This window comes from Protopterus annectens, chromosome 2.part0, assembly GCF_019279795.1.
Source record: "Protopterus annectens isolate FY-2018-M chromosome 2.part0, PAN1.0, whole genome shotgun sequence".
Lineage (NCBI taxonomy): Eukaryota > Metazoa > Chordata > Ceratodontiformes > Protopteridae > Protopterus > Protopterus annectens.
This window is the reverse complement of record NC_056728.1, coordinates 1,014,359,231-1,014,376,543: the sequence shown is the minus strand read 5'-3', so window position 1 is coordinate 1,014,376,543 and position 17,313 is coordinate 1,014,359,231. Positions and strand designations below refer to the sequence as shown.

The 17,313-nt window shown below is 39.8% G+C and overlaps 1 protein-coding gene across 3 annotated transcripts in view; it reads left to right on the top strand.

The window, feature by feature from the left end:
- UNC5C (unc-5 netrin receptor C) overlaps positions 1-17,313 on the top strand; it is a 1,141,364-nt gene that overhangs the window by 1,109,573 nt on the left and 14,478 nt on the right. For all 3 annotated transcript variants that reach the window (XM_044061271.1, XM_044061273.1, XM_044061270.1), the window contains one exon: positions 6,403-6,581. In XM_044061271.1, the coding sequence (XP_043917206.1) occupies positions 6,403-6,581 (179 nt within the window). The remainder of the gene's footprint in view (positions 1-6,402; positions 6,582-17,313) is intronic.

The window sequence follows — 17,313 nt, the reverse complement described above, 5'->3', positions numbered from 1 at the left end:
TTGAGTATCAACCCAAGTGTGATGACTGCAACAGTGAAACACGAAGAACATAATACAGTTGTGTACACTTGCCATAAATGTAGATGTTCGAGTGTATTCACTGTTGCAGTCCTGGTTTTCCTCCCTCCAGCCCCCTTGTCTCTCTCTCTCTCTCTCTCTCTCTCTCTCTCTCTCTTTCTCTCCCCTCTCTGTGGCTATTACTCGCCCCTTTCAGGGGTATTAGTATTGGTATTTACTTTTTACTGGTGGTGTTTTCCCCACCATAACCTAGCTCCCTATTTGGGGGGCTCCTGACATTTGGGGCAAGAAAAACTGATGTAATGGCGTCGGCTGCCTGTTTTTATACCCTTGATGACCTGACGTCAGTCCTGGAGTGACAGCAACCGACATAGAAATACTAAGTCTCTGGTAGTCGGGCCGACTGAGGGCTACCTGCAGGCAGATAACCCAAGTGTGATGACTGCAACAGTGACTACACTCGAACATGTACATTTATGGTAAGGGTACACAATTGTACTTTCTGTGTGGAAGCATCTGAACTAATTTATTTCTGCTACAAGTTTTGAAATGTTCTAAGTGTCCCAAGTTTCCATTTCATAGCTATGGATTTCACATTCTTATGAGGTTTGGGAGCCTGCACTGCCCCTTTTAATTCTTATAATTAATTTTGCTTGATTAATTAATGTAATGAAATTAGTGTATGTATAACTCTTTAAACCATTTATCAGTCTTCCAGTAGTGCTTTACCAGTCACACGTAAAGCAGGAAAAACTTTAGCTTTCAAGACATATTTACAAACTAGGGAAAAAAGTCACAAATGCTATACATGGCTTTGCATACACAGTACTTTCATGCTATATTTTCTTCTGTTGTACAGTGTTGAAATGAAACCATACATCCTGAGTTTTAATTTGAGGTCCTATGTATGTGCTTCATTAACAGCCTACAATTTTTCTTGTCATTTGCAATGTTTCACTTGGTATTTGCCTTCTGCAAAATCTGTCATGATGCTGACAAGAGCTTTGATGTTCTTATGTTTGTGAAGACGTTTTGCAGAAATGCATCTCTGTTTCATTTGCATCTTGTTAACTGGTATAACATAATAGTTGTTGATTTGTATACTGCCATTACCTGAGGTAGCTGCATATTGATTTTCTTCCAACACTGCAGAATACGCAGTGTTTCCAGTATTCCTATACTTTATGAAAAAGCATTTGCTCTTACTAATTTGTTTAGGTTGCCTTGACTACAGCTCTTTCGTGTTATAAATTCCTCATTAGAATGGTGTGTAAACAGCAGAGTGTTCCTCACTTTGCTGGGGTTAGGTGAATCAAACTGCTGTACGTAAAGGATAATGAATGTCTCTGATTTCTGCTTCCAAGGGAGAGTAATTTGAAGGAATCACTGACTTTGTTGTTAGGTACCCAAGCGAATAGTGTATTACAGACCTAGAATGTAATTGAGAATTCATTTTGCAGGAGCCTTGATAACTGATGCCATCATTTCAAGGTCTCTTGGGTTCTCAGCTGTAGTGACTCATTCAACAAGGTGAGGTACAGATGTACTGTAAAGTGGAATGAGTTAATTCCTTGTTTCCAGCGAAAATATGATAGCAGTCAAGGAAGAGAGCGGAGGAAACAAGAAATCTGCTGAAGTGCTGGAAAATGTGCGATCAAAGTCAGGAGTATAGAAAGTAATCAAAACCACATTTTGTGAGACTTGCAGTCATTTATGAATCTAATAGACAGGATATAAAGTGCAGATGTATTGTATTTACTGATCCAGATGGTTACCGTTCTGCACCTTGCACTCCAGACTGTGTATTTCTAGAAAATATGAAGCAAGTGAAATGTAGCTTCAACAGTGCAGTATATCATGAAATCTTTTTATATGAGTAACATTATAAGGGTTATATTTAGCATTGCTTATCAACCACCAGAGCCCAGTGCTGGATTGCATGTCACATCTTACGCTATGAAAATACTAAAATCACAAACATTTCTGCTGGGCACTTTCAGCTTACTTAAGTGTAAGCAGCGTTGCAATTTGCAGTGGTTTCACAGAGATGTGAATCGTGAATGTAAAGGATGGCATAGTAATGTTGTCACTGACTCAAGTGAAGCTGCAGTAGGATATGATGCCCTCCTGTCACATGACACAGTACCAATCTGTTATTAAACAAGGACATCTGCCTTACTGTGGTGTATCTTTCCCTAGGGTCTGCGCTCTGCTTAAGCCAATACATGTGAAGTACATTAATATCCACAGTGACAGCTGATTTTGTTTTGGTGTGGCATGTACCGAGATCACTTATTCTCTTCTTGCTGCAATGGCGACATGTCCAAGAGAGTCTGGAATTTACAGCAGTATGCTATCAGTGTGCATAGTTTCCATAGTAGCATTAATGTCCACAGACTTCCTCCAGCTATGTCCTTCTCCTGTGCTAGGATGCTTGTTCCTGGCAGGGATCCCCATTTCCTGTCTGCCCTCAGTCCTCATTCTGCAGTACACAGTTAAAATTCTCTGATCAGTTTTCATGAAACCTATTCACAGTTTTGCATTTTCAGGCAGGTCACATAAGGCAGCCACTTCTCTGCCTGCCTTGGCATTCTCCTCAAGCATCCCACCCAAGTGTCGGACTAAGTAGGACTTCCACCATGCTCCCACCGTATTCATAAAGCAGAAGTGTCTCATATCTCCTGTGTTCTTTCTCTACAATGATGTCTGATCTGTCCTTTATCTGGTTAATGAATCAGGTTCTCCTGTTCTCCTTCCCAGTTTCATAGGCAGTATTTTTCAGTTCTAAATCAAGCAGTTGAGAATGTAGTTACTGTTTCTAGGCCGTCTTTGATAAGCCTTTGTGTTTGTATAGGGGGGGTGTTGACCTATTCTCTTGTAATAATAATACAAAATAAGATGGAGGGTTTCAGATCACACACAGTGTTTAGAAACAGTGAAGGATTTTTCCCATCTGTGAAGCCGAACTGAGAAAGAGACTAGGGAAGCAGACAACAGAAGCATCGGTAATAGGAGAAGTTAATTTCATTAGTAAAATATCAGACTGTTTCCTGAAAAATGCTGCACACTAAAGTTACTGCAGTATTCTTTCTGATTGCTTTATTTCATTCAGGTAAATAAATTGTTGTGTGCTGTCTTCTTTGGTTTTGCTGGCTATTGGAGTCTAACTTATAAGTCAGTGTAGAATGGTCTTCAGTGATCTTTGCCCCATGTATTATATTTAAGTAGCATTCAATGGGCAGCCTTTCACCCATTCAGCCACAAGAAATTCAGAGTAGATAGAATAGCTGTATGTATAGAATGGCAAGTTACGTGCAACTAGTCAAGGCAAGGGATGACATAAAGGGGCACACTGCTGGGATTTGGTGATCAGGGTGATTGTAGAAGGCATGAGGGAACAGATAACAAGTATGTGCTTATTTCATAGGGTGTCTTGACGTGTGACTTTGGGAGGACAGCTCACCATGAGTAGTGGCATGCATGTAGGCTTTAAGTGACAGATTTAAGATGGACTTTTGTAACTGCTACTTCAAGAAGAATGAGGAAGATCATGGAATACTTTGCCTGAGGTAGTATACAGTGCGAGTCATGGGAAAAATTCAGAGTTGCATGGGTTACTAAAAGAAAAAGACAGGAGAAGGGTGTGAGAGGAGGGTCATCTGCAGCAGCTCTTAGCTGTAACATTTAGACTGACTTAAACTTATGTGTTTTTTTTTTGCATCTTCATGCTTCAATATGATTATGATTAGAGAGGAGACTGGCACATTCACTGATTTAATAAGGGAGAAAGAAGCACATTTGTGTAGATTTAGGAAGGTCAGAAATTGGGTTCTCAGGTCAGTTAGATTTTTTATCTTGAAACTGTGTTATTATGTAACCTATAATTTAATGAGATGTTATTCACTCTGTTTCCTGACTTACTGTAACTCATTCAATAAAGTCTGTACGAATGAACTGGCATCGTATCACAACTGCTATAACTTACCTTCAGGTCTGATGACTTCATAAATGACAATGTTGCCTGGAAGGGCTACTTTGTGTGTGTGTGTGTGTGTGTGTGTGTGTGTGTGTGTGTGGGGGGGGGGTCACATCTCCAAACTTGTGTGTAATGTGATCCTTTGTCCTTTTTTTAAAAAATATCTTTGATCTGTTGTTGATGTGGTCTTTTATACTTAATGTAATGTGCTTGGATATATATGGAGCATCGACACAGTAAACATTATGTAATCATTGTCACTTGGTCAGAAGAGGGCGCACTTGTCTTTGATGCCAGGAGGATAAGATGGCAGTAGCTTCTATTCCCCACCCAAGCTCTTGTGTTCATTTTCCACTACATGTCAACATTAGGAAGTGCTGGACTCCTGAAATGATGTCATTCTGACGAGATGTTAAACTCAGGTCCCATCTGTCTAAGATAGTGGTGACTGTGACTTGGGTGAAATAAAAAAAATCATGCCACTCTTCAAAAAGTTCAGGAGAATTTCCCTGACATCCTGGCCAGATTGCACCTGGTCAGTTTGAATATCACAAAGGTATCCCCTGAAAATGGGCTGTGCCTACCAAAGTTATAACATGATCAAGTAAATAAGTACACATGTGTGTGTGTGAGTGTGTGTGTGTGTGTGTGTGTGTGTGTGTGTGTATGCGCTTGTGTGCGAGTGTGTCTTCCATTCCTTACATCTATTTCTTTCTTTCATCTATTTGCTTCTTTCATCAAAACAGGAAAGGGCTGTGTGTTTCAGTTGTGCCTGTAGATATGTGCTTGTTTTGGGCACATATTTTCTTAAACTGCTACTAAGAACAGTGAGTTCAACAGGAGCCATCGGTGATTTTGTTTTTTTTTTTTTTTTTTTGCACAGTGCCATCAACTTCTTGCCAAATCAGTGCCTCTATCAGATTTAAATGCTCCTATGCCCTCAGTACTGCATATAACTACAGGTAGTTGTGAGCATACTGTTTCTTGTTAAGACTACGCCATGTTTACTGCAGATTTTATAATGTGTAGATGTTTTTCTTACAGCTAATGTCTGTGTAGGAGGTGGTAATTGTATTCCACAACAATGTAGCTTAATTGCAAAGTAATGCTTGAGTGCTGCATATTTTCTTGTAAAGAATATATTAGAAAACATTTTATCTTTGCATTGAATTTATTTCTTATGAAACAGCAGCATTCGGATGTTTTCCTATATTTGATGAACTGGTTTGACCTAAATAAAGTGTTGTAACATTTCTGTGCCACTCGCATATGACAAAGTCAGACAACTGATACTCCTAGTATCACATCATTAGTGCAGTCTGCCTTACTTGGTAAAATAGGCCTTTTTACTTAAGTCAATCCTCCTTCTGCTGTTTGTTAACCACACTCTTTTTTACTTTTCTCCCAGCATCTTGTTCTTTTTTTTCCTAGTTGCTAGACTCTAATGTCCATTTTCTGTACAGTCAGTATTTTAACTCTCAGTGGTAAAGAAGAATGTATAGGCTTCAAGTCAAGCCCTCCTCTTTCCCACACTTTTACTATTGCTGTAACCAGATGCTGTGCTAACTCAGCCTGATTTCTATACTCCAAATCCATCCCAGATGCCCTTAATAATTTAAACACAGACATTTGTAGATGCTTTGCAATTTCACATGTTTGTCATACATTTGTACCCAGGCACATGCAGGCAGGCAGGCAGGGTGGTGCCCATGAGATTAATAATTTTCATTAAGGGACATGCACTCTGCAGCTGTAGGACAGAGGAACTGCTGTCATGGTATCTGTTTTTGTATGTTTGGCTGAGGCTGTCCCGTTTAGTAACAATACTTCTATAACAGTCCCAGAAAAAGTAGGCGCTGTTAGCCTTCAAGTTTATGCCTTGATTTCAAGGTTAGGCCTTCATCTTTTATTTGTAAAATGGAAAACAAGAGCTATTTGCTTTGCTTAATAAATTTAATTAATTCTTTTGTAATGTACATTGCCTCTGAAATTTTTATTAAAAAGAAATTGGTGAAGGAAACAGAATGAAACAGAGAGAGGGGTAGGAAGAAAGGGTTAAGACAGAGAAGGGCAGTGTGACGATGTTTTCTAAAGCAGTTAGGGCCATAGTATTAAATTAGCTTAACACTTCAGTGAAAATGAAATAGTTGCATATAAGTACATGTGTACATGCATAGATACAGCCCTGCAAACATATACATGTAATAATTAATTGCAAGTTATACCTCATAACCTCTGACAGTAGCTGTGACATTTATTGACCAGAGAAGCAGAAGATCCTTTTTTCTGTCTGGAAGTTGTATGATGTTCAACACAGGAAGTCAATACAGTCTTTAAAAACATGATATGTATGAGAAGATGACATGTATACTGCTTATGTAACCCATGCTGTTTAACATCTCTTGCAGGAGCCCAGTGGTATCGACTACTCTCTTAATGAATCAGCCACTCACATCACAACGGTTGTGGGACCAAGTGCATTCAGTATCCCACTCTCCATCCGTCACAAGCTGTGCAGTAGCCTTGATGCTCCTCAGACCAGAGGACATGACTGGAGGATGCTGGCTCATAAACTTAAATTAGATAGGTAAGTGAGAGCACATACAGTGAAGAGCAAGGGATGACAGGAGAAGTATTGTGTAAGTCTGCATGCAGGAGTGCTGTGCTGACTCACTGGCCGCTGTTTGTTCATCACATAGTTAGTGTGCAGCTCGTATGAAGTATGATTAACAGCTGTAGTTGTTCCTTCTCATGCTGTAGCTCTGTGCAAGAGTCCCTCATATCCCATCTTCTTTCAGAGCTAGTTTAACTTTTTTCAGTATTTGACATATACTCACTTTCATGTCATAAGCTGGGGTCCACTTATAGTTAAACACAACAAAGTTTATTAAAACCTGTTTCACCAAGTCCATTTTGCTTGTCTATATTTGCCTAAAGATTTCGGGGAGACTATTCCACATACTTCCCAAAGAAATATATCCTCCCAACAAAATATAACCTACTTGGATGTAGTAACATCTCAAAAAGGATGTATTTACATAGGAGGCATTTTCCAACAAAATATATTATTTGACTCCTGCATAGCCAAAAAATTCACCTGTAATTCATTCTTTTTCCCAATGTGCCATCTGCAAGACAAAACAGAAGCTTCTTATGTGGGAATCTGTTTTTAGAATGTCAGATTTCATTTGCTTTTCTTTCTGATATAATCAGTAGTTGTTTTGACTAGAGTTATCAGCTATGCTTCCACATAACCATGTCCTGTAATGACAAAGGGTTTCCTGCCATTTCATCTGATTGTCTGTCTGTCTCTCTCTCTCTCTCTCTCTCTCTCTATGTATCTATCCACTGTTGGTCAGTCTTATTCATGCAGCTATTCTTTTTGTCTACTGATTTAGATTTACTGTCATGAATGGGCAAGAAAGTATTTGAGCAGTTTCTGTATAGACTGTTATAAATTCTTCATGTCATAAACTCTTGCTAAAAGTTACGATGTACAGTGTGAACCAATACTTTGGCTAAGTTGGTTATTTAATTAGATGTTCTTCATGTTTCACTGTTGCAGTCATTACATTTGGGTTATCTGTTTGCAGGTAGCCCTCAATCGGCCTGATTAACAAAGTCTTGGGTCCTGCGTCAGTTGCTGTCCTTCTTCCATGACGTCAGGTCGTCAGGAGTATAAAACATGCAGCAGACACTATTACATCAGTCTTTCTTGCTGTGCAGTGCCCGAAGCAGAAGCAGTTCGCAAGTGCCGGTCGGCCAACTCCTGAAATTTTTGTTTTCCAGTTTCAGAACTGAAGTCTTCAACTAAAGATAAGTACCACATTGGGGAAACTTTTTCTTGCTCCTTACTGATGTCAGTAAAAGTTAATAATTGCATTACTTGTGGAAAGCAAATACCTCATAAAGCTGTTCATTCGTACTGTATTCCTTGTCTAGGCCCTGACCACGACGTACCTTGCTGTCGGTTTTGTGCTTTATTTAATCAACGCACTATCCGTCGGTGGTATATTTTCGCCTCTAAATATTTCGGATCTCGGTTTAATTATCCAGAAATGTCGTCGGTTAGCCATCCAACTACCGGGACTCCAAAAAAACACAAAGATAAAGACAGAGACAGGCCGCTGAGGCCCAAAACTGCCGACGACACTTCTCCTAAGCCATTCTCCAGTTCGCCGGTACTCAGTGAGGTGCTTTCACAGCCCCTGATACCCGCTACTTCTGATTCGCAGGCCTCTACTGAGACCCATTCGGAGTCCAGCATGCTGTGAGATGCTTCAACTATGGAACCCGCAGATGTCTCTACCTTGGATGGCTCTGGAGCCGCTGTGCAGGCACCAGCTTCTGAGGGTGTATTCAGGCCTATGGACTTGCATATTAAATCAACGCCTCCTTCTTTACTTAGGCCTAAATCTCGATCCATACCTAAAAAACCGATGCCCAGGCCACATGCTCAGGCCTCTATGCCTAAAAAACAAATGATAAGAATGGCTGAAGATCTAATAACTCTAATCAGGGGTAGCCACCCCCTTCTAAGAGGCCTAGGACTGAAGTTGATTATGAATCTTCTGATCAGGATTCTGTTTTTTCTGATTTTTCTGATCTGGATTTGCCCTTCTCTACTTTTGAAGATTTTGAGGCAGAGGACTCCATTCCCTCTGCTTCCCCTCCTGAGGATTTTTCTTTTGCGGAAACCTTACGTACTCTAAGGGAGCATTTCCACTGGGAAAGCCAGGATTTTTCTGATTCAGAAAAGAGGCTTAGGAATTTCCTTCTCCTACCTCAGCATAGGCCTTTAGCTATTCCTCCTGTACTAGACATTGTTGATGATGCTTTTTCAGAATCTAGTTTGGCCCCTGATTCCCTGCCTCCTGCTCCCAGAAAACCTGACAGATACTACAGGGTCCCTGAGTCCCACAAGTTCCTTTTTAAAAATCCTATTGCAGATCCAGAGACTATTTCACAGGGGCCCAAGGGCATTAAGGCTTCTACTGCTAAAAATCCTACCCCTTCTGATAGAGACTCCAGGGCGCTGGATAGATGGGGTAAGAAGGTTTACACTTCTGCAACCTTGGCCATTAAGGCTTTAAATTGCCAGTTTCATATGTTAAAGTATCAACAATGTGTTATTGGACTGCTTAAACAGAAAATTATGTTGATTCCTGACTGTGTGGAAAATAAAAAGAATTACAGGATTTAATGCATTCTGCTGAACAAGTTGGAAAACATACTTTGCAATGTGGTTTTGATTCATTAGAGGCCTCTTGCAGGGCTGCTGTTACTGGGTCTGTACTCAGAAGGCATGCTTAGCTTAAGGAGCAATCTTTGCCTGATCATGTTAAAGCTAAATTGTTGGATGCTCCTTTAAATGAGGACCGCCTGTTTGGCAACAAGGCTGAGGAAGTTCTTAAAAAGATGGAAGATAAAGCTAAATCTATGCAAACTGTTAAATATTTTTTACAAGTTCAGCCTCCTAGATTTAGTAGGCACTGGCCCTCTAAGAATTGGTCCTTTCCAGCTCCTTCCAGGTCTTCTCAAGCCAAACCCAGACACAGCAAAAACCCCAGGTTTCAGTCCCAGGGGACACACAGAACTAAGCAGTTGGGGGCCTCCACTTCCAAATCTCGAAGTAATAAGACTCCCCCATATGGTAAATTGTATCAATGACTTCCTTTTAAAATTTCCAAGCACTTCTGAACTGACTGCCCCTTTGGGGGGAAAGATTGCTCTTCATGCAAAGAACTGGGAACTCATTACCCAGGACAAATAGGTTTTAAATATAGTGTCCCAGGGATACATATTTCATTTCCACATGTTGCCAACACCAAGCGGATGGCCGGACCTACCCCCAAATCAGTGGGCAGAGGCCCAAAAACAAGTACTTTCTCTCTTAAGCATGGGGGCTATTCAACTAGTACCGGAAGAGGAAAAGGGACAAGGTTTCTACTCAAGACTTTTCCTGGTACCCAGAAAAGGCAATTCATTGCATTCTATCCTGGACATGGCTACTCTAAACACCTGTTTGGAGATTCCAAAATTCAAGATGCTGACTCTTCACCAATTACTTCCTATGCTAGGCAAAGATGCCTGGTTGGCGACACTAGATTTAAAAGAAGCATATCTGCATATCCCAATCAGGGAATCTTGCAGAAGATACCTACGCTTCAAAGCCGGCTACACGCACTATCAGTTCTCTGCACTGTCCTTTGGCTTATCTACTGCACCCAGGGTATTCACAAAGTGCCTAGCTCCAGTTATTGCATTTTGCAGGCAAAGAAGTATTCAAATATATCCATACCAGGACAATTGTCTAATTCAAGCAGAAAGCCAGGACATACTTTTGAATCATCCGGCCTTTGTACAAAGGGTTCTAACTTGTCTGGGGTACACCATAAATGAAAAGAAATTGCACCTGGTACCCTGTCAACAAATTATATTCCTGGGAGTAAGCTTGAATACAACTTCCCAGATGGCTTACCTCACGCCAGAGAAACAAATTCATTTGACAGCCTACTTCAAACAAGTGGCCACAAAAACCCTGCTATCTGCAAGACAAATACTGCAAACCTTGGGGTTCATGGCCTTCTGCATTCTTCTAATTCCATATGCAAGACTGCATATGTGGAAACTACAATGGTATCTAAAAAGCCTATGGTGTTAACATTCTCAGGACCTAGAAACAATGATTCCTATCATACCTTGCATATGCCTAGAGTTCCTTTGGTGGTCAGAAGCCTGCCACCAAAACAAGGGACTACCTTTCACACCATCCCCTGCCACCCAAACCCTAACAACAGACGCATCAGACTATGCATGGGGGCTCACCTGGCACGGAAGTGCATTCAGGGCAAATGGAACACAAGTCAAATGCACCTGCATGTCAAGCAAAAAGAAATGTTAGCTGTAAAGAATGCTCTGACAGCTTCAAGGACCACATTCTTCCAGGACAACTAATGGTAAAGACGGACAACACCACTGTTATGTGGTACATAAACAAGCAGGGGGGTACACATTCTTACCCTCTCTGCAGACTAGCCATGTCATTGTGGAACACAGCCTTGAGCTACCAACTGCACCTACAAGCTCAATTCCTGCCAGGAAAATTAAATACACTGGCAGACGGACTAAGCAAAAACCTCATGGACCCACACGAGTGGAAACTGGAACCAAGGAGTTTCAACATGCTGACAAGCAAATGGGGGAGCCCAGATATAGACCTGTTTGCCTCTACCCAGAATTACCAATTGGACAAATTTTGCACAAGGACTCCCCACAAACAAGCCTGGAAAGTGGATGCTCTGTCCTTCAGCTGGAAAATACTATCAGTCTATGCCTCCCCCCCTCTGCCTCTGCTCTCCAAAGTACTACTAAAAATCAAAGAGGACAAACCAAGGATGATTTTGATTGCTCCAGACTGGCTACACCAACACTGATACCCCCTCCTGCACAGTGTGCCATGGTTATCTCCATGGCACCTGCCTCAGACTCCTTCCCTGCTGTCTCAGAAGGAGAACCAGATTATGCACCCTCAGCTTCTAACACTGAACCTTGCAGCCTGGCTAATTACTTAATCTCTCTTTACCATCCCTCAGCAAACCTGTGATGGATGTCATTTTAGCGGCAAGGAGGCCTAGTACTAGAAAATCTTATGCTGAAAATGGAAAAGATTCTGTGCCTGGAACCAATCTCAAGGGATGAGCACAGCAGCGCCCAATTTACCTCAGATTTTACAATACTTAACTGAGATGCTTCACAAGGGTCTGTCTTTTTCCTCCATTAAAATCCACGCCTCAGCCATTTCAGCTCATTATAACACAGAACCTCCCCTCTTCTCTCATCCACTGCTCAAGCAGTTCCTCAGAGGGGCCAAAAATTTGAGACCACCCTGGAGAGCTCCAACCCAAGCCTGGGACCTTAATTTTGTCTCTCTACCTCCTTTCGAGCCAGCTGCTACTACAAACTTAAAATGTCTTTCTTGGAAAACAGCTTTCCTTTTAGCAATCACTTTAGCTAGAAGGGTATCTGAATTGCAGGCCCTAATGGCAGTGGAGCCTTTCATCATCTTTCATGTGGATGGGGTGTTTCTCAGAAACAGTACATCCTTCATGCCCAAGGTCGTATCCAGTGTGGCTCTTAATCAGTCCATTCATTTTCCAACCTTCTTTCCCAATCCACAGAATAAAAGGGAACGGATACTGCATTCTTTAGATGTGCACAGACAACTTAGATTCTACTTGGAGAGGGCTAAACCTCAAAGGAAATCTGAACAACTGCTAGTGGCATTTGCTGCAGGTGCAGAGGGGAAGGCTATTTCAAAGAAATTAGTTTCTAAATGGATAAGCCATTGCATTAATTTCTGCTATAAGCACCATGGAAAACCTATCCCCCAGGGGATCAGACCTCACTCCACCAGGGCTGCATCTACCTCTACAGCCTTTCTCAGAGGCTTCCAGGGACATGGATCCAGGGTCGATGGTAATAAAACTGAAACTATGTCCCTCGTGTTTTTCACAATGTTTCAGTGACATAGTTTCAGTTTTATTGCCATCGACTCAGTACCATCTACTTTAAGGGGAGGACCTATTAACATTCTCTTAGAGGTCCGTGAGTTGGAATGGCAATTGCGACTGAATTCTTTTTGTTTTCCAGGACTGAATGATAGTTGCAATATTTCATGTGTTTTAAAGATGAGGAATTATTTGAGACACAAAAAGAATAAATGTCCATCTTAACTCTACTGTTAGTTAATAACTATATCTTTGTATATACGGTTAATATTTGTGAGGTCATTTCTATGTTCCAACCTGTATATATATATACACATATTAATAAGTAATTATATACTATCTTTTAGTGGAATATTATAGTAGTTCAGGGATGTTTTACAGTCACAAGCTAATAATAGGTGATTGGATTTTTATATATTTTTATACTATATTTTTATACTATATTATACTTTCTATATTTTCTTTATTCTTTATTTTTTTATTTTTTAGATATCTAATATATGAAATGTAATAGTACCTATTTAATCCACTCATTATATAGTAAAGTTTTTGTATTAAAAATGTTTAATAATAATTGTTTAATAATAACTGTTTTTTCAAGTAATTTAATGCTTTTAATTGTATACATATTTGATTAGTTGCCATAAGGATTTTAACTTATATATACATGTAGCGTGGTTGTGGAGCAATGTTTCTTTAAATGTACTTCTCATGTACCACGTCACACAATCATTATGCATTTATGTGGCGTTTTTTTCAAAAAACAATTGTATTCTGAGGAAGCTGTGGTGTTACTACGGCGAAAACGCTCTTGTTTTTTGGTTTAATAAAAGCGTTATTTGGATTTTTCTCAAGTTATCTGGAGAATTCATAATTAGAGCCTTGCTACAACAATTTGGAAGTTGGCGTATTTGTTATGTTTCTTTTGGCTATACCTCTACTTTCCTTTACTATGCTTAGAAACCTTGTTGGTGTATTTGCTTTTTTGTTGGAGGTATATCTTTGTATTTTTATATTTAATTGCTCCCCATTTGGGGGGCACCTGACATCTGGGGCAAGAAAAACTAATGTAATGGCATCAGCTGCATGTTTTATACCCCTGATGACCTGATGTCATGGAAGAAGGGACAGCAACTGATGCAGGACCCAAGACTTTGTTAATCAGGCCGACTGAGGGCTACCTGCAAGCAGATAACCCAAATGTAATGACTGCAGCAGTGAATACACACGGACATCTACATTTATGGTAAGTGTACACATCTGTACTTTTCTTTTTGTTTTTTTTTTATCAGAGCAAGTGGCTGGTACAGGAACCTTTTTATTTATTTATTTCCAGTTTGATGACTGGGGAGGTCCACTGGGCTCAAGGAGCCTGTTTTCAGTGGAGGCCCGCGGAGAAAAGCTCCATAATACATAGTACAATTCATAGTAGAAATAGTACCAATTAAGCAAATTGTAATTATAAAATAGCAAAACTAAGCAAAGTTAAACAGCAACATAGAGTAAAATACAATACATATTTACATGTTTACAGATTGAGAACAGTAGTACAGAGTTAAAGTTGTATAGAGGTTTAAATCATCTGAGAATGGTATAAAAGTAACTTTAGTAGGAAGGCAGTAAATAAGGTTTGATTAGTAAAAAGGCAGTAAATATGGTTAATCCCTAAAGGGCAAGGAAGAAGGAACTGCATGTGTAATGAATGTAATCATGTGTTAAGCAGGTTAGGTAGGTAGAGTGCAATTGCATTTCCATTTATAGGAGAAGTAAGAATGGAGCTGGGTTTTGAAGTGTTCAAAGTTTTCAGAAATTCTTAGAGATGGAGGGAGTGAATTCCATTTTTTGTTAGTGCTGGGCATTCACTTGGTTTAAAAATAAACTTGTGAGTTGTGGTGAGGTGGAGGTAGTCAAGGTAGTTGGGAAGTTCTAGCCATTGCAGCAGGTGGAGAGGTGTACAGTGGTGGGTGGAGTAGTTTTAACCATAACCTGGACTGAATGGCAAGACAAAAAATACAGCAGGAATACAATAAGATAGGAAATTACAGTAAAGAAATATAAAGTAAAAGGTGCACACATTCAAGTAGTAACACCAGCTGAATGGATTAAGATACAGTTGGTAATACACGTACAATATATATGCAGCTGTTCTACAATAGTTAACGTTAAGATTTGTAGTTACAATTTTGTCTAAGTCAAAAGTGTAATGTAATAAGGAATGTGAAAAGGTACGGATAATGAAAAGAAAACCAGTTGAGTTTAACTGGTAAAACTAAACAGTTGAATTGGCCAGTTTACGGTAACCTGAATCTCTAAAGCAAATGCATTTATATTTTTTGAGGAGTAGTTTACTTAAACAGTCACAGTAGTACTGGAAATATATGCAGCACTGCCAGCTATACGTATAGTGCAATATCTGCTTATTGTCTTTTTTTTTTTTTTTTTTTTTTTTTTTTTTTTGTAAAGGACATCTTTTTAAATTTAATTAGTGATGTACTTGTTTCTGATGTTTCCGAGTTCAGTAAACAGCGTTTGTCAGACTTGAAAATGTCCTTCAAAGTTTAACCAATCTAACAAGTGAAGCTGGTCTAAAATGAAGCTATGATTTCCAATGGGAGACAGAGAAGATTTTTCTTGGATTTTTCAATCTCTGGAAGTGTACTTTCCACAACTTGCTGTAGTTCAGGCATTTCCTCCAAGGTACTTGGCTCTTGTCCGCCATACAGTGGCCCTAACTTCAAATGTGAGATTAAACACAGCCTGTTAGAACCATTCCACAGTGAACATAACAACCATTCCACAGTGAACATAACTCTACCATTCCACAGTGAACATAACCATTCTGCAGTGAACATAACCATTCCACAATGAACATAACTAAACCATTCTACAGGGAACATAACCATTCCACAGAGAACATAACTCAACCATTCCAAAGTGAGCATAACCATTCCACAATCAACATAACCATTTACAGTCAACATAACTGTAACAACCATTCCACAATGAACATAACTCTACTATTCCACAGTGAACATAACCATTCCACAGTGAACCTAACTCAACCATTCCACAGTGAATATAACTCAGCCATTCCACAGAGAACATAACCATTCCACAGTGAACATAACTCTACCATTCCACAGTGAACATAACCATTCCACAGTGAACCTAACGCAACCATTCCACAGTGAATATAACTCAACCATTCCACAGAGAACATAACCATTCCACAGTGAACATAACTTAATCATTCCACAGTGAATATAACCATTCCACAGTGAACATAATTCAACCATTTCATAGTGAACATAACTCTACCATTCCACAGTGAATATAACCATTCCACAGTGACCATAACTCAGCCTTTCCACAGTCAACATAACTCAACCTTTCCAAAGTGAACATAACCATTCCGCAGTAAACATAACTCTACCACTCCAGTGAACATAACCATTCCACAATGAACATAACTAAACCATTCCACAGTGAACATAACCATTCCACAGTGAACATAACTCAACCATTCCACAGTGAACATAACTCTACCATTCCACAGTGAATATAACCATTCCACAGTGAATATAACTCAACCATTCCACAGAGAACATAACCATTCCACAGGGAACCTAACGCAACCATTCCACAGTGAATATAACTCAACCATTCCACAGAGAACATAACCATTCCACAGTGAACATAACTTAACCATTCCACAGTGAATATAACCATTCCACAGTGACCATAACTCAGCCTTTCCACAGTCAACATAACTCAACCTTTCCAAAGTGAACATAACCATTCCGCAGTAAACATAACTCTACCACTCCAGTGAACATAACCATTCCACAATGAACATAACTAAACCATTCCACAGTGAACATAACCATTCCACAGTGAACATAACTCAACCATTCCACAGTGAATATAACTCTACCATTCCACAGTGAATATAACCATTCCACAGTGAATATAACTCAACCATTCCACAGAGAACATAACTATTTCACAGAGAACATAACGCAACCATTCCACAGTGCCCATAACCATTCCACAGTGACCATGACTTAGCCATTCCACAGTCAACATAACTATTCCACAGTCAACATAACTCAACCATTCCACAGTGAACATAACTCTACCATTCCACAGTGAACATAACCATTCCAGAGTGAACATAACCATTCTACAGTGAACTTAACTCAACCATTTCATAGTGAACATAACTCTACCATTCCACAGTGAATATAACCGTTCCACAGTGAACATAACTCAACCATTTCATAGTGAACATAGCTCTACCATTCCACAGTGAATATAACCATTCCACAGTGACCATAACTCAGCATTTCCACAGTCAACATAACCATTCCACAGTCAACATAACTCAACCATTCCACAGTGAGCATAACTCATCCATTCCAGAGTAACTGTAACTCTACCATTCCGCAGTTTACATAACCATTCCACAATGAACGTAACTCAACCATTCCACAGTAAATGTAACCATTCCACAGTGAACATAACTCAACCATTCCACAGAGAACATAACTCTTTCTATTCCACAGTGAGTATAACCATTCCACAGGGAACTTAACTCAACCATTCCACACTGAACATAACCATTCCACAGTGAACATAACTCAACCACTCCACAGTGAATATAACCATTCCACAATGAACATAATTCAACCATTCCACAGTGAACTTAACTCACCCATTCCACAGTGAACATAACTGTACCATTCCACAGTGAACGTAACTCTGCCATAAACATGCTTACCTTTTAACAGTAATTGAAACCCTAAAATG